Source organism: Bolinopsis microptera, chromosome 2 (assembly GCF_026151205.1).
Source record: "Bolinopsis microptera isolate Bmic1 chromosome 2, MBARI_Bmic_1.0, whole genome shotgun sequence".
Taxonomy (NCBI): Eukaryota; Metazoa; Ctenophora; class Tentaculata; order Lobata; family Bolinopsidae; genus Bolinopsis; species Bolinopsis microptera.
Window position 1 is genome coordinate 13,639,381 of NC_087073.1, and position 18,698 is coordinate 13,658,078.

Below are 18,698 nucleotides of genomic sequence, written 5' to 3' on the forward strand. Positions count from 1 at the left end.
CCCCTGGGGCCTGATCCCCATTTTCCAGGCACCTCAAGTCAGCTGTATAGATCTCCTACTCGACCATGGAAGTAGATTTGATACCCCCAACCTAGAGGGGTACCGTCCCATCCAGAGCGCAGTGATGTCACAGCACGCAGACGTGCACGCAATAGACAAGTTGCTGGAACATGATCCTTCCCAAGTGGAGGTGACAGATGGTGAGGGTAACGGGTTACTCCACCACGCCAAGGGGCAGAAGGTCAGTTAATTTACAGTAACTATATAATTATAGCGGAGCTCTGTTTCTACAGATGCAAAATCTTCAATAACTAATTAAACTAAGTTTATCTACTCGCTGACTCATCTATTAACTCACATTAAATCATGATATTATCCTAAAAAGCTAAAAAGCAAACTGTCTCCAGGTTATTCAGTGTTTAGTGCATCACGGAGTAGATACTACCAAGCTTAATAACAAAGGTTAGTGATAAGGGACTCTCCTTCAGGAAAACCTATAAATTCTCAATTTATATATAGTATAATAAAGGAGCCGTGAGACATATTATGTAAATATATAATATTCCTATGTCGAAAATATAAAATGTTTGCACAATTTCATTTATGAGTTGTTGTATTAATAATTCCCATGCATATGTCAAGTCATTATACATTTTTGTTCTATATAATACATTGGACTTTGACGGTCGACGTTGTGATGTAAACAGTGGTACCAACCAATTTCAGATTTGTATTTCTTGCACTAATTGATTGGCGTGGTTAAAATATATACTCAGAAATGATTACGAATCTTCAATACGATTCTAGATTGATTGTGCTGGTTCATTGAGCATATTATTTAGTGTTGCTGTTATAGTGTAATCGTCGCGGATCACCTCTTTTATTCAAGTAACATTATTGTAACGAGTAACCATGTCCAGTGGTAGCGTTGACCAGGTCAAGTTTGAAGGTATTTTATTTGGTCTTTTCAAGTTTCCGGTCAATTATTAATTGTAAAATAAAAATAATAATTCGTATTGATTTGATGTTTAAAATTTCATCAAAGCTCAATCTGTTTAACATTATACGATCTGACCTACTAATCTCACACATATTAGGCATCATGTAGCCGGTGGGCCCGACATGATACGACATATCTCGACACGTCGGGGTTTGTCGGGATATGTCGGGGTTTGTCGGGGTTTGTCGGGGTTTGTCAGGGTTTGTCGGGATTCGTTAATAATGGATGAAAAGTGATTAGAAGTTGCCTAAAGAAGATTGATCAATGGCAGTCACGGGCTGTTGATTTTTTAATTTTTTTAAATTTTTATTTATTTATTTATTTAACAAATTAAAAAAAAAAAAAAAATAATAAACAGAGGCCTCATGTAGCCGGTGGGCCCGACATGATACGACATATCTCGACACGTCGGGGTTTGTCAGGGTTTGTCGGGGTTTGTCGAGCCTGGAGGCTACATGATGCCTCATATTTTACTTCGGACATTCCAACAGCTACATTGTTACACAAGTGTAACCAGCCAATTACAGGAAGCCGAAGGATTCAATTATACATTAGGCCAGTGACGGTTAAGGTAGTGTGTACCATACTTTCTTCGCCCGAAACTTTGCTGCAATGGGCAGCTCCTCATTTAACCCTCACACCCGATTTTTCGAGTATTCGGCTGAGTAGAACGGGGGGCTGCATAGATCGCTCAGGATCCTTAGCTGAACGTCGACGACGCTCACTCTCTGATACTAGATTGAGAGTTCCCCAAAAAAACGCCTCCTAAGATGGTCCAACACCGTCCTTACAAAAAGCGATCTTCTAAAATAGCAGAAATTAAAGTGGAGAATCAATGTTAAAGGAATAAACATGAATATATAGATTAGTGTTATTCGTTTACATAACATGTTACCATTTGCTGCTAACCCTACTATCACACAGGTCAGACAGCTCTACACAAAGTAGTATCTGAGGAGGGTTCAACTAACCCTACTATCACACAGGTCAGACAGCTCTACACAAAGTAGTATCTGAGGAGGGTTCAACTAACCCACTACTATCACACAGGTCAGACAGCTCTACACAAAGTAGTATCTGAGGAGGGTTCAACTAACCCACTATTATCACACAGGTCAGACAGCTCTACACAAAGTAGTATCTGAGGAGGGTTCAACTAACCCTACTATCACACAGGTCAGACAGCTCTACACAAAGTAGTATCTGAGGAGGGTTCAACTAACCCACTACTATCACACAGGTCAGACAGCTCTACACAAAGTAGTATCTGAGGAGGGTTCAACTAACCCACTATTATCACACAGGTCAGACAGCTCTACACAAAGTAGTATCTGAGGAGGGTTCAACTAACCCACTATTATCACACAGGTCAGACAGCTCTACACAAAGTAGTATCTGAGGAGGGTTCAACTAACCCACTATTATCACACAGGTCAGACAGCTCTACACAAAGTAGTATCTGAGGAGGGTTCAACTAACCCACTATTATCACACAGGTCAGACAGCTCTACACAAAGTAGTATCTGAGGAGGGTTCAACTAACCCACTCGACCAGCTAACTGCTCTGCTTCTTAACGGGGTTCCTGTGGATCTCCTGGATAGTAACGGAGATACAGCTCTTCATTGTCTCGCTAGACTGCCTGCTAAGAAGGGGGTGAGAACTTTATGAACTCTATTATTAAGTCTCAGTTGAAAACAGGGTTATGACGTTCTTTGGGGATGGCTTTTCGTTATATCTTTACAGATCATTAATGACTAATTAAGTTAATTGTAAATATTTCTGATAATACCGCTTCACAGAGTAACAGAGAGTTCATGATAAAAGCTCTGGTGATTCTAGGAGCGGACCTAAACCAACGTAACAAGAGTGGCATGACAGTGTATGATGTGGCTAAGAAAGAGAGCTGCAGGAGCACTATGACAGTGCTAGCTGCGGTGGGGGCTGATGATAGGAAGTACCTGGACTGTAAACAGTACCCTCCTATCAGCCAGGAATGTTAGGAATGTTCTTTCTACTTTCATAATAATATTAATGTCTTCTCTGTCAGACGGACTGGGAAAATTTCAATTTTCAAAACAAGCTAACTTAATTTCTGTGGTCTTCTAACGTATGTTGGCCTGATTGGAATGCCTATCTGGGAATAAATATTTTACTATCTATATTGATATATCATACTATATTATTGTTGTAAACCTGTGTAAGTACTGCACTGTAGGACTGGTACCTTGTAAGAAGCAAGTTTGCTATCTTAAGAGTTTTGGATTACATGTTTTATTTTGCACACTGTACCCTGATACAATATTAATTACAGTGCTAGACGAAGCCAGCAGTGACAAAGTGCCACGTAAGCGCGTTAACTGGGATAAGAACAACGCGGCAGTGCTCGCACTGGACGGTGGAGGTATCAGGGGCCTAGTCCTGGTTCAGATGTTACTTGACTTGGAGCGCAGGTCTAATCTGCAGATAACACAGCTGTTTGACTGGATCGGTGGAACCAGTACTGGTTCTATGTTGACTTTGGGAATGATATACGCTGACATGGGACTGAGGGATGTGCAGCAACTTTACTTTAGTCTCAAGGACGAGATATTTCAAGGTAAGATCCAGTTCTGTATTCAGTACTATATAATAATATGTTGATCTATTTGTCCTATTCTACTCTTTATTCTACTCTCTTATTATATTCTTCACTGAAAGTGCCATAACATTAAGGTTGCCTGTTTTATTATATTGCCGGTTACTCAGCCCAACTACCCAGGATCCAGACCGTACAACACGGAGATACTGGAGAACTTTATGAAGACTAAGTTTAGTGAGAGTGGGGTCATGTCCTCACGTCAGTTTCCACGTTGCGTCGTCCCAGCAACCATCGCAGATTGCCGGCCCTGCAAACTGCACGTGTTTAAAAACTACGGTTTCCGTTCCGAGAACGATCTCCCTCCTCCTCATCTTCAGAAGATCTGGGAGGCGACGCGCGGCAGCAGCGCTGCACCTACCTACTTCACACCACACAAGCGCTTCGTAGACGGTGGTCTGATGGCTAACAACCCTACTATCGCTATTCTTACTGAGATGCATGAGTGTAACCAGGACCCTGGAAAACTGGGTTACTCTGAGGTTGGCAAGTTTCCAAGTTTATTTTCCGTCTTTTCTTCTTTGTAACCTATGTACTTCTCTAAGCGATTTTAACTGTGTGATTTATTGCTTACCCTTCTAGGAGCCTCACTTGAAGTTCAATGTAAGTTATTATAGCCGTGTGTGAGGTGGTTTGTGCTGCAGTTTCAGTGTTTTACCGGGTTTGATATATGTTAGCTGATTAGGATGACCATCTTAAGGGGTCTCATTTATATTAAGATATTCGGAGACTAGGTTCATAGAATTTTAAAAAATTGTACAACTAAGAAAATTTCCAATTTTCACAGTATCAAGCCAAATTACACAAATTGCGTACTATACTACTTAATTCTACATTAGAAAATATTGCAATAACATAAACACCGGTTATGATACTGGTAAATTAATAATTAGCTTCACTCATAAACATTTCAGCATACAGAGGCGGTGAGTTTAATGCTATGTTTAGTTTGTAGTCACAGTAGAAGAAAAGCATGTTTTAACAAAAGTGTATAGTTCATTTTAAGTGCCGTTATTTCTCTAAAACCATTCTTAAATATCTCTTTTAAGTCATTATACAGTCCGACTACAGGAAATAGTAGCTGGTAACCATGGTAACATTATACAGTTCGACTTAGAAATAGCATTCATATTAGTTCTAGCACACTTCATCGACCCAACAACAGTCTTAGTAAAAATGTGGGAATGAGATAGGAAGCTTAATCTTGTAAGCACTAACATTCTTTATACTTACTTGTAAAAAGTCACTCAGTGTATTTAAACTTATAAAATACTCTTGAGGAAGGAGTAGATTACTTCAGTAAAAGCTGTGCTAAACGTTCTTACTTTTGCTGCTAATATTGATAACTTATTGTTTTATCGTTATCTTCATAAACTACTTTTATCCTTTATTATTTACTTTTTAACAGCACTACAATACATAAACAAAGGTAAGTTAATTCTAGAATTCTGCCAATGACTTACGACTATGTTACAACACTTGGTTACAAATACTAGCCCTCGTATAAACACTAATTACGGTAAAACCCCAATATACCACGGCCATTTCATTTCCTTCAAATAGGGCTTTTAACATATATAATGATGTAAACATTCAAACCCCGAATTTACTGCAAACCCCGCTTTTTCCTTTCTCCCAAACTCCGCGGTAATTGGGGTATTAGTGTAACTCATATTATTCCTACACACTATAATATACAGTATACAGTATACATAGTACTTGAAGTAGTGTAGACTGTGTTACTAGCCTTGTGAGATGTAGCACTCATGGTAACCATGGTAACACTCATGGTAACCATTATAGTAACACTCATGGTAACCATAGTAACACTCATGATAACCATGGTAACACTCATGGTAACCATTATAGTAACACTCATGGTAACCATAGTAACACTCAGGCTGCTGCACCGGTAACGTTTACAGAAGGTTTAATGAGAGCAGTGGTGGGGGAAGATTTCAGTAAAAGAGAACAGGACAATAACGGGGTGGGCTACATTGAGAGTAGGCCTGTGCAACAAGGAAGTGAGTTTCTGTTATTTGTAACAATTTACTGGTTATTAGTTTATTATCTTTATTATCATTAATATTATGTGATTTATTTACTTATTCTGCTACAAGTTCTGCTTAATAGTCTACTCTTTATTGTGGTTTACACCAGTATTCTGCGATATACAACTGTGTAAATACTACAAGATACCAGATCTAAATGAACTTGCCCATAATTATGATCCTCTCAGGAGTCATTTCAGTGCTTTTAACAGATGGTTTTGTATTTTCTATTCTGTTTACAGTACTCAAGACTCAAGAGGATGTTGTAGAGCGAGCCCCCCGAGTTTGCGACCCCTTCACCTGTGAGGGGTCGTATCCTCCTGGCTTGCCAGGGGAGACATTTTAATTCAATGCTATGCTATGTATAGTATGTTGTATTCTCAGCGCGATATTGTAGAAGCACTGACTATAATCGTAAGTCATCTACTGAAGTTGGCAGCATCCGAGAAGCCCAATCTTCGATACTGCCCCAAAGTGTTTCTATTCTGGGTTTTGTTAAGATTAGTCAGCACTTTGTTCAGGGACTTTGTTTCTAGGCGGGGTACTAATTCAAGAAGGCGACTAAGGGGGGGGGGGGGGGGGGGGGGTATATTATACCTTACCTGATTGTAGGTAAAGTTCTTGTACATGTTTACTCATTATTTGTTATGTTGGTCTGTTTCAGTCTTTATAATGCTTACTCTCTCCCCACAGGTGAACTAGTAAAGAACGTAGAACAGGAACCTACTAAACCCTATGTAGTAGTCTCATTTGGTACAGGGCTAGCTCCTGAAGTGTTTGTGAAGGACTATAACGTCTCAAAGGTAGAGGGTCCGCTTGGTGCTGGTCGCTTCCTGCTCGGAGTTAAAGAGTTTGCTGAAACACTCGTGGAACAGGTGGGAGAGTCACTTGGCTCCCTGCCAAGTTACTTTATTACAAGTTATTTACACACGCACATACTCTGAAATAAACTTGCTATCTAGATCAATCTTGAACTATATAATTACTGTAACCAGTAATTGTTCCTCAATCCCTGTGTAACAACACGTAATTAGTGTATAATTTATGCATAACAAGTACATAATTAGTGTATTATTAGCGTATGATCAGTGTATAACTTAAATGTATAATATATGACGAGTATATATATTTTCAGTGCGCAGCAACTGATGGGGCAGTGGTAATGGGCGCTAAAGCGTGGTGTGAGAGCATTGGGTCCTACTACTTCAGACTGCAACCACAGATGTCGTACAACATGAAGATGGATGAAACTGATAACAAGAACCTTGTGGAATGTCTGTGGGATGTGCAGTGCTTTATCTACCAACATAAGGATCAGTTTGCTAAGGTAATTCAATTATTTTATATTTATCAATTTAAAGTCTACATTAGCGGAGAGTTTGTTGATTGACAAAAAAAGCAAGTTGACAAAATTAGTGAAGTGTGTTTATACTTCAATAATATTAATAGTTGGTTTTTATAAAACTTGACCCTTCTCTTTTTTCAGATGACAGATTTACTGATGTCCGCTTTCTGAGGCCCCAGAAAATTAGAAACTTAGAAAGAATTTTTGGAATGTGCATATTTCTCATTTTTGCTAAATTTTGTTGTTGACTCATCTTAGCCTATTATTTTGTTTAGAACTTAAGAAAATCCTATTAGAAGATTATTGCATAGGATTCTCTACGTTTTGACTCTGTTTACACACAGTATGATTATTTAAGTTAATTTATTCTCATAGTATGGTGTGGGATGGTCTTCAGCGTGGTTAGTTGCTGTATCAATATTCGTTAACTTTGTATTGTTAGAACTTAAAATTATTAATTATATTCTGTATGGAATTGGTTAGTGCGGTTTCGAATATTTACTTTCGATAAGTATAAAATAAGAAATATTTGTTTGTGTAATATAACCAGAATTTGTTGCTGGATCTCTTAATTGATGTAATTTGATCATTTCGACTGTTGAATGTCTAAGGCCTCGTGATTATTTTGAATCTTTGTCAACTTTATTTCGAATGTAGAATCGTTTTGTGTTTACTGTTATAATATATTGTTAATATTCGTGGTCAGAATTTGTTGATTGATCGATTTTTCAGTAACGTTCACAATGAAACAATTTCAATTCTATTAATGTTATGAAAGTATTAAAAGAAACACAATCACAACACTTGCAAGAGATACTAAAATGAACAAAACAGATGAGCCTAGTTAGTAGGATATTTACCTGCAACACTCAATGACCATATAATCGAACTAGCCCAAAATCTCATCTGAACACCTGATTATGTAACATAGGAGATATTTTATAAACTTATCAAGTACGCCATTAATTGGCTGATTTTATACCACCTAAATGTATATTCTCTTTGATATTTGTATCTTGTTCTAGGAGCAAGGAGGGTTAATTTTTGATAGCTGCAAAATTGGGATCCCACGAGCTACTGCATACAATATATTCCTCACATACTGCAGAACAATTTCACTATCAGGAGGGTGTCATATAACTGAAAAAGGGTTCGCTGGTTCGCAGCGTAACGTACTCCTCGGCCAGTGCACCAACTACCATACTATAGCTTTGTCATTACCCGTTTTACTTGTCTAATGAGACACATATGCCCAATTGCGCTGAACCAACTAGACCTCTGAATCGACATATTCTTGTTCCACGAAGCCTATCCTCCAGGACGTGCTTCGTTTATCGTGGCGAAACTGGCAATAGTTGTACTAGGATCTGAGAAAGGTCTTCCGTAAAAAGTGTTGGAACGCGCGCAATCTTAAATAATGCATTCTTTGCGCTATGTGGGTAGTAAAATTTAATTAAATTAATTATATTATTTTGCTTGAATAAATGATCATATCAGGTCTAACTACTACGGAGGACGTAGGTAGACCGTGCGTAAGGCCGGTCGTTCACATTACACATATTACGTAATCAAGTTTTGGACAATTTTTATTGTGAAAGACGTGAATGTAACCTAAACCTTACCTGGGGACCCCAGGCTATTATCATGTTCATAATAGAGATCCGGCGGAATGACAGGCTGACACGGCTGTTCAGAAGGGCGATTTCTGCGATTTTAATCAGATAGGATTACCCTAGGATTTATCCTAGCGCGTCCGAGATATCTCGGATTTTATTAATCCTTACGCCGATCCGGTTCCCCTAGGATACCCGATATCTCCGATGAATTCCTATCGCCGAGCGGCGATAGGATGTGTAAGTTACGAGAGGCGATAGGATTTGCTCTCGGACCCGATAGGAAATTAAAACCCTATCGGATCCGAGCGCTAATCCTAGCGCAGCGGAGATAGGATTTAACGATTCCGAGTGCCGATAGGATTTGCTCTCGGACCCGATAGGATACTCAATAATAATTGATCGAATTAAATGTTTTGAGGATAGACCGGTAAAATCTTTAAAAAAATTGTGTTTTTGCTACATATGTTCAGTGTATACCTCTATCGTGCACGCAAAGCGTGCACTCCCAACTCCGGCCAGCCGCCGCCGGCCACCGCGCATGATCAAAAGGGGTTGCAGCGTGTGTCAAGTGTGTTTCTAGAACAAAACGCACAGTTTTGCTAATACCATATAGTAGTTAAGTTTTTCCAAATTGTCCCACATTCAAACAACGATTTGGTGTCCCCTAAGATTGTGCCGAGTGCCCCCCGGCCCCCCGCACAGCGGGGTTGGCGGGGCCCTTCGTTACGCCACTGTTAACCTACAAAGACGCGTTGCCGACCTACTATCTGAATGAAATGCACCGGACGGCGGATAATGGGGGTATTTACAAATTCGGGCAGACCAATCACTTTTAATGTCAAATTTCTAGTAATCTTGTATCGAAAACTAAGGAATGCGACGGACAGTTTGATTGCATGGACCACTTCGCGTCGAAGAATGCAACGATCGATTTTCGAGACAGATCTTAGAGGGAAAGTGTCTCAAAACAATTTTGTTCTTAATAGGAGGCCTAGCCGTTCTTTTTAACCTGGTCATCAAGAACAGTGGAACTCTGAATCAGTGTAGAACATCTGTTGTTCAACAAATCCCTTGTTATCCTCATATCAACCGGAGACCTTTTGATAGGGTGCTATTTATTCGTTATAGCAATATATGACACAGTGATATTCGAACAAGACTACTGCATTTCTCAGATTAGTTGGGTAATTTAAGTTCCTTACAGTGCTCTATAATTATACTTATATGTGTTATCAGCACCATCGGATCCCAGCTGTCTCTATTTGCTATGACAAGTCTCAGCATCATCAGATTGAATGGAATAAGGTTCAGAGTCCCTGGAGAGATAAATCTGATCCATCCAAGTTGCTTTTGGAGTACTTTTAAATTAAATCGTTATAACTTCAACAGCTATCGTCGTCACGCCTGTAATTACTTGTATCACCCCCACGGTCGTTTCACTATATAGAGTTTCTACGATACAGGGGTTAGCCGCGCACTTGTGCGCGGCGGGTCATACAATGTACAACGTACAGTGATAACTAAATTTGAAGATTACTTTGCAAACGGAGCAAATTTTGCTGATGAGCTCAGATTATTCATAGGAACACAAAACAAGAAGGAAATCTTACCAGTTCTTGACGGATGTTACTCGTCTAAATTTCTTCGAAGTAGCGCGCGCCGCTTTCTTCTCGGGCCAGATCATTAACAATGGTCAAACCAGTTCTAGAAGCATACTACGGTCGGATGAAAGAAACAACTCTGAACTGGAAAAGTATCCTTGAGATGATCGGCAATATGTTCTCATGATCACACTGCGACAGTCACCAAACTAGGCTTCTACGGGAACGACGAAGTGTGCCTCTTCAAATACTTCGTTAACAAAGATGACCCACAGAGAAATTTTGTTTGGGGTACTCTTGCTCTGAATTTCACCTATTTCTTATTGATCGCTGTATCATACATTTTGATTGGCATAGTCTCCACGAACTCCTCCAAAGGTCTGGCCAATGGACGAGGCAATGATCAAATTGGTCAACGCAATCGCAAAATGAATAGAAAGATTGCAATCATTATCATAACTGATTTTCTTTGATGGATACCTTTCATTATCTTTTGTGTTCTGCACTTCTTGGGGGTTCTTGACGCAACTCCTTGGTACAGCATGTGATTCTACCTATTAATTTTGTGTTAAACCCACTGTTCTACGACGATGTTGTGACGGACTCACTTAGAGCACCAATACGCTACATTACCACCTTGATCAACAACTCGAACATCTTCCAGAATTTCGCTTCTATCCGATTCACTCAGCAAATAGGGGTCGAAGGAGGAATTAGAATCGTGTCGGCTGCTGTTGACGGTCAAGATACAGAAACACGTGAGGAAAAATCCGCTGATGAAGCAGAAAAAAGGGAAAATGCAGCGGAGAATACATCACGCCTGAAAAGAACAACTCCAGAATGAAAGAGGAGAGGCTTCATCGGAAGACAAACTAGCTGTGGAAGAATTTGAAGGAGGACGACCAAAAGCGACAGACCACGTTGTAGTTGAGAAACATCATCCGGGAAGAGAGTTTCAGGGGGAACAGTGATCTCATCAAAACAGTGAGACAGACGCTTGATTCTGAATCCGACAATATTTATATAAAGACTATGATGAAATATATAACGGCTATGATGAAATATTTTTCTTGAGACTGTTTGAGACATTACACATTTTCATTTGACGTATAAACGGTATTTCTTGATATTTCTTGATATTTCTTGGTATTTCTTGGTATTTCTTGGTATTTCTTGGTATTTCTTGGTATTTCTTGGTATTTCTTGGTATTTCTTGGCACTTCTTGGCATTTCTCGATATCTTTTGGTATTTCTTGGTATTTTTTGGTATTTTTTGGTATTTTTTGGTATTTCTAATTGATATTTTTTGGTAATTCTTGGTATTTCTTGGTATTTCTTGGTAATATCTATTGAAATGAATTTACTCGAACACTATTATATTTAAGATATTAAATTAAAACACAATTTTTATGGTAGCTTCTCAAATCCCCGATATAACAGTAGTCACTTACAGTTGCGAACCCCTTTCCGGGGTTTTACCGGGAAAATACTAATAGGCTAATTTCTTCAAAACATTAATCATCATTGTGGTAATCACATGGTTTTCTTTAAAACAACTTCAAAAATTATTAAAACTGGAAGGTAAGAACATAGAAAATAGCTATACATCACAATAAACAACAAAAACGGTAAATCGAAATAAAGTATGGAAGAACTTTAGCACTTCTTAATCTTTGCCGTCATTCTTTTCAAAAATAATAATTTAAAATGAATAAAACCATACACCGTCAATGAAGTAGTAGTTATAAAAACACAGCAGCTGGAACCCAAGCATGAAGTAAAATAGTATAAAGAATATTTGTCCCACGATAGCCATTTGGCATGCTGATATTCTTTCTTCTGCTTTTGCGATTTCTATTGCTGAGGATTGATAATAAATAAATAAGGTTTTTTTCTCATAAAATCTGGTTGTAGTTTTTTTAAACGATGCCATGTGGCATGGCAGATATACAAACGTTGTAAATTACAATTTGTAATTATAACTAAAATGTAACCTTATGTAATGAAGCGTATCTAAATTTCTTAATTAAAAGGATCAGAGCAGACCAATAAACTGAAAATAAAAACATAAATACTGTACTAATTTAGAATAAAATCTCAAAGACTTTGATCTACGTTTTATATTAACAAGGATCAGCAAACCTTCAAATTTAGCAAAGTATTTCTCCATGTATGGTGAAGGAAAGAACCTGTCTGCCGCCTCCGCTTCAAATATATCGTGGACACTGCTTTCCGACATGAGGACGCTTCAAAATAGAAGAGTAGATCTTGTGAAGACAGAAATACTAGACAGAGTCTTCAAAATAGAAGAGTAGATCTTGTGAAGACAGAAATACTAGACAAAGTCTTCAAAATAGAAAAGTAGATCTTGTGAAGACAGAAATACTAGACAAAGTCTTCAAAATAGCAGAGTATATTTTGTGAAGACAGAAATACTAGACAAATTATTTCAAAATATCAGAGTATATTTTGTGAAGACAGAAATACTGAAACTACGAAAACAATGATCTTGTGAGACAGAACTACTGGGCAAAGTCTCAATTTGGGAGTACTATTCGAGGGAAATAAAACGTCGGGGATATTTAGGAAAGAATTAGCAATGAGAGTGGTTCTTACTGTAGAAGAGCACTAATCTATGCGAGTAACTAAGTCGGATAAGGCTGGTTAATTCAGTAAGCGAGCGAGCGTACTGTTTATACAGTACAACAGGGCCGGGTACGCCGTTATGCTAGGGTATTAGAGAGAAAATTGTTCGTTTGGATTTATTTCAGGCTTATTTAGAGTTGTTCGGGGTTATCTATCGGCATTGTCCACATTTTAAAAGCCAAGATGAAATTGTCGAAGCATGAATTATATTTGTAGTGAAACGGGAGAAAATCACATAATTATCTGGTTTTTTACTCATTTGGTATAGTATTTGGTATAGTATTTTCTGACTCATATTCTAATTTCTTACTAATTTTCTGTTGAGAGTTCTAAAGGGTAAGGGGTTAACAAAAAGCTTTGTAAATGTTCAACCCGACCTTCAATATATTATGGCACGTTAATATATAGCGCATAACCGTCACCATACTTACTTATATGGTCCAATTTTAACATTTCTTCAACTATTGCGTGTAGCTGGGATTTACAATGAGTCACACTACTCGAGTTGTTTCTAATCAGTGATATTGTGCTGAATATGTCTGAACTTGTTGATGTTGTACTACAACTTGTAATAAGTCTTTTAGTATTAGAGATAAGTTTGTGGTTAAGGTTTAACTGTGTACAAAAGATTACAAAATTCTATTAGACTTAAAAATAAATTGTCGATCGTATAATTGATAATTTATTTATTTATTAATTGATCATTATTAAAAATCCTATAAATAAAGATCGTGCTGAGAATCATTAAAAGTCACGTTAACAATGATCATGTTACCATGGTTACTGCAGAATGTTACTTGTTAACAAATAAAATGTATATTCTACTATACAGATTACAGAGGAAAAGTAAAAGGTTAGGTAGGTACCATCTGTATTGCGTATGAATGTACGATAAACACAGCCACTATAATGAACAGGTCAATAGAGCCAATAAGACGATTATATCCTCCTTTTACCCGCTATATCTCCTAGAAATAAACGGCGTAACCGTAGCAACCTAGGCGTACCCGTAGCAACCTTCAGACTTCATCCAAGTTATAGAGGTTTACTTATTCAAACTTGCTTCGGCTTAAACGACACGGCACAATGAGTACAGAGCTTTAAACTGATAATTGAATGAAGAAGGCTATGCAGTGAGAAATTTTGAATTTAGATGTTTGTCCAAATAAATGTAATAGTAAGCGTGGCTCCGGGGCAAATTGTGAACATTCAAGCTATTTGGAAATTACGAACGATACTAGTTATTTTATAAGCAACTTGCCCGTTGCTGAACATAATTAAGCCGCTCATAATTTCACTATTTGGGATGCTCATTGCGTCCAACTTAAGTTTTGAATGAAATTTTAAACTCGTCAATGGCACCCAGGCCTTTACTTAAAAGTTAAATAACTGCATTTCATTTAAAGCCATGTTCGAATACATTTTGATCTTTATCGTTTCAGATTTTGCTATTGTTTAACCATTATAAACGGGGTTGTCATGACTACCAACCCGGACGAATTTATACTTAAAGACCGCGTACAGAGTTTGTTAAAATTATAGCTATGCCATTGCAATTAATTATGCAACCAACCAACTTTAACAAGCTTGTCCGCCGCCGAACACCGGCGATACACCCCGGCGTAAACCGGCGTGCATTTTCAAATTTGTTTCCAAACACAGCTTAATAAATAAAAAACTAAAGTAGTTTGCTATACCAGCATGAACTGTCAATGAATTTAACTGCGATAAACCGAAATTTACTTGGCGTTGATTTCACGCCGCCGGTGTTATTTTGGTCAACGCTGCCGCCAATCACTTGAAACACGGCGGACAAAGCTAAATTTTAGCACCTTTTATCAAGGACCAAGCATAATTTGGACTGTCTATTACTTTGAACTGATATCAATATCACGCTGATCGGTCTGCCCAAAAAAATGGCCGATAAGCTAGTTGTACTAGCCTCCTCTGTAGATCAAATCCAGGAGATATCTAAATACCTCCTAACTAATTTAGCAATTACAACTCTAACTCTTCTTAGGATGGTTTGCCGTGCTAGTTATACGCCATCTTAGTTAATTGCTAAAAATACTATATCAGAAATTTATTCATTTGTTCGGCAATCCCGACACAAGGTCTATGACAGTCTAATATCCATGGTAACCATGTAGTGACCACAGTAACCAGTCTATGCCAGTCTAATATCCATGTCTCTCCATTTAACTGCTCGTAAACAATTGACTATCACTCTGATGCTTTGCATTACGGAGTAGTCTAACTCCTAACCATTCTAATCTAGGCGGGCTTGTTTACCCGTACCTACCTACCTCTGGATCTGTCCTATTGTTAAACTAGGGGCCAAAGTATTTTGCTTTCTACAGCAAATCTGCGATTTACCGTAACCCTCGATTTACCGTACAGCTATTTTCCTTTCCATAACTGTACGGTAAAACTAAATCGTGGTTTTACTGTATTTTGTTGGGTGACAAATATTTGATTAATCGATATCTGAGTTAATGCTAGGGCGGGATCGTAGCACTATGTTTTACTTTTCCCATAGCATGCAGCAATGTAATGCACCAATATAATATCGTATATTGGTACATAACTTGCTCAGACGCCAGTTTTATAGCCAGTCCTTTCTCACGATCTTACTTACTTACCTAGGATAGTTGCTATAGTTGCTATAGTTGATATAGTTGCTATAGTTGCTAGTTGCTATAGTTGCTATAGTTGCTATAGTTGCTATAGTTGATAGTTGCTATAGTTACAATTAACAATCTTACTTACCTAATCCAGATATCTTGACCTCCGCGAGTGGTAATGGTCTGGGTGGTAAGGGTCTGGGTGGCTCTGAAATAAGATTGTTGTTTTATTTGATGACATTCGACTTTTTTTTATTAATAAAAAATTGCCGAGCTGTTTATTTGAAGATTCGACACTTGATTTCATGAACTGGCGTGGGTAACCATGAAAACTTGGAAATCTTGGAAATAAGCGATTTAGTCAGAAATAACAAATGGAAATATATTCATCTGCAGCAGACATCTATAGTCTATATAAGGAAAGATAAAATATGCGATAATATATGCATATAGCACAGCACCACCTGGTAAAAACTAAATAGAATAACCTGAATCCGGAGTAGAAGGTGGTATCAGCACGAGTAGACTGATAAGCAACATTCCGCTGGGTAATATCATGGCTCCTTTCACGTTTACTTGTATTTGCTAGATCTGTGATTGTGTGATGGAGTAAATTATAGTAAGGTCAAAAACATAAAATGTGAAATCAATATGGTGAGACACCAAGCAACGTACATCTGTTAGGAAGCAAATTGAATTTCATTCTCCTTTTTTTTGCAACTTTACTATAAGAGCGTAAGGAAGTGAGCCTGTCTTTCCGATTTTAACGCCTTAAGAATAACCATTTCAGACCAACTCTTGTGAGTTTAAACACGTGTCAGCCCCTCCCTCCCCCCACCACTGGAATGATGATGGGTCACCATCCTCGGAGCTTTTTCCTTCAACAAATTGCCCTTATTTTACCACAAATCCTGTATTTTATCATATGTTATAACGTTCAGACTGTTAAACATTTCAGGTAACTAGGGCTGATTTCAGTTGTAGGTTTAACTTGGAAAAGTAGTAAAATCTAAATTAGGCTTACTTAACGACAATACTTTTTATACATGACTTGGTCATATTATTAGTATTTTTGTGTAAAGGATCTCGAAGATACATCCAAAGACATTTTTTTATAACACAACGACTGCCAGAATAACCTGGGCAAAACTACAAATAGAAAGAATAGTTCTGTGGCTGTGCCTGTAATTGTATAGTGGCGGAATAGTGGGTGTATCGACTATTGTGGCCACAACAATGCCTAGGTCAACTAAATTTGTTGTCCATGAGTCAGTAAAAATCAGTAACTAGTTCGTGTGATTATGATTGTAGGACTCACGAAATACTACACTGTGGGTACTGCGGTATTCCAAGGTGAACTAACGAGGAGGAGGGGGTTCGTACGTGTGCTGATCCATCACACTAATAATAATGAATAACCATTTCCTGGATCTACCAGGGCTTAACGTTTGAAGCAGCTTGCATCTTTACCCTGATTACCATAGACATTGTCACATCATGCCCGTGCCATTGTGAAATGAGCAGGTTTTGGCGCACTCAGGGCAGTTAGGCAATTAGCGAGCGCCAGTCAGGGGATGCCAGTGAGGGGATTCAAGGGGAGTCACAATGAATGCTCATGAATCTGAATGAAGAACAAGAAGTTCCCCTACTTATATACTTCCCATGAGACTTGGTGACGACTGACGCGTACTTCATTCACAGCAGACTGTGTATTATATAGCTGGCTCCTGTTAGTAGAAAGTTGAATACTATTACTTAGCGACATATTTTAAAATAACAATAGCTCACACTTTAGAACAGCTCCGGTATTCGTGTTTTATTAGTTACTAGTGTAACCCGGCCTACGGCCGGGATTTCACTGCCGCAGTTAAAAAGGGTAGGAGTAATTACCCGCTGAGTCAAAACCCGCATTAGGTGACCCAATAGTTTCTTAAACAATAATCTCATAATTGCAGTTATTTCTTGTGGATAATTTAATCATTATTAGGCACCACATTCCATGATCATAAGGTCTGAACACCGAGTATTACACCTCATCACTCCCGTCCTGAACCGCTTTCTATTTTTATTTAAATCGTTATAGAAATTAACCCTTGTTAACTCCGCACCACACCCGCATATTATATTTGAAAACACGCATAACATTGTCGTATGAACTCTCTCTCTCTCTCTCTCTCTGCAGTCCAAACAGACCCCAAACACTAACAGTACTCCCTCCCCTAATAAGCTTAAGGTATAACATTACAGCAAATCTTCCGGGCTAATCCAATTATGACGCTACTTAAATGCAGCAGATAACATATTACACAGTAATGAGAGAGAGCGAGAGAAAGAGAGAGCAGGCCCCGTAACTCTTGCCGTTCTGCTCAAGCAACTTTATGTAACATTTGTGGTACAAAACCATCAATAAAACCACTTACCACCGGCCGATTTTTAAAAAAATTTCCTATGGGCTTCATCAGAGTTTTGTCGACACTATACCGAAAAAATCAGTCCCGTAACTCTTACCGTTTTTTTTGTATAACCGACCGGAAATTACACACGGACAGACAGACAGACAGACACACACACACACACACACATTCTGGTGTTATTAAGGTGATTACCATTAGCATTTAGATAATTATCATTATTTAGTCAGAGGATGGATAAAAGAGCTTAGTTATATTTTAATATCACTACTAAGACAAAGAGTTAAGACCCTAGCTTACGAGCCAATAATTATTCACAAGACCCAGGGCCGGTACCTTTTCCGAGTGGGGCTCCATAGCTAGCTATAGGCATAACCAACGCGAATTTTAAAGACGTTTGCTTTCATTTCTAAAAGCTTTCACTTTTACAAAACATAAATCGCCACCAACGTTACCTGAGGACCCCAGGCTATTATGTTCATTAACATAATAGCGAATAAAGATTTGGCGGAATGACAGGCTGAGCGCGGCCCAGTAACACCAACGAAGTCAGATTTCAATTTCAAAATATCAAAATAAAGTTTTTTTGTATTACTTCAGGTGATCCGGATCGCGTCTTCACAGCTAGCTTGTAGTTGTTGAAGCTCGCGCGCGCTCGTAACAAGTTTATTGCAATAAACTTGTTACGAGCGTGCATGCACGCTTCAAAAATTCCAAGAATGCGATTAAATTGCACCACGTAATACAATTTAGTCAATCAGAGAATAA

At 38.3% G+C, this 18,698-nt stretch overlaps 1 protein-coding gene across 2 annotated transcripts in view; it reads left to right on the forward strand.

Annotated features, from left to right (window-relative positions):
* The window catches only part of LOC134811931 (85/88 kDa calcium-independent phospholipase A2-like), a 90,393-nt gene extending 82,369 nt beyond the window's left edge, over positions 1-8,024 (forward strand). The window contains exons 8-18 of one of the 2 annotated variants that reach the window (XM_063819096.1): positions 29-241; positions 408-462; positions 2,497-2,654; positions 2,801-2,996; positions 3,313-3,597; positions 3,760-4,118; positions 4,551-4,562; positions 5,537-5,660; positions 6,381-6,562; positions 6,823-7,014; positions 7,174-7,774. In XM_063819096.1, coding sequence (XP_063675166.1) covers positions 29-241; positions 408-462; positions 2,497-2,654; positions 2,801-2,996; positions 3,313-3,597; positions 3,760-4,118; positions 4,551-4,562; positions 5,537-5,660; positions 6,381-6,562; positions 6,823-7,014; positions 7,174-7,203 — 1,806 coding nt within the window. In that variant the 3' untranslated portion in view covers positions 7,204-7,774. Of the gene's footprint in view, positions 1-28; positions 242-407; positions 463-2,496; positions 2,655-2,800; positions 2,997-3,312; positions 3,598-3,759; positions 4,119-4,550; positions 4,563-5,536; positions 5,661-6,380; positions 6,563-6,822; positions 7,015-7,173 lie in introns of both variants that reach the window. The other variant, XM_063819098.1, reaches the window with a different exon arrangement.
* Positions 8,025-18,698: the final 10,674 nt, after the last annotated feature.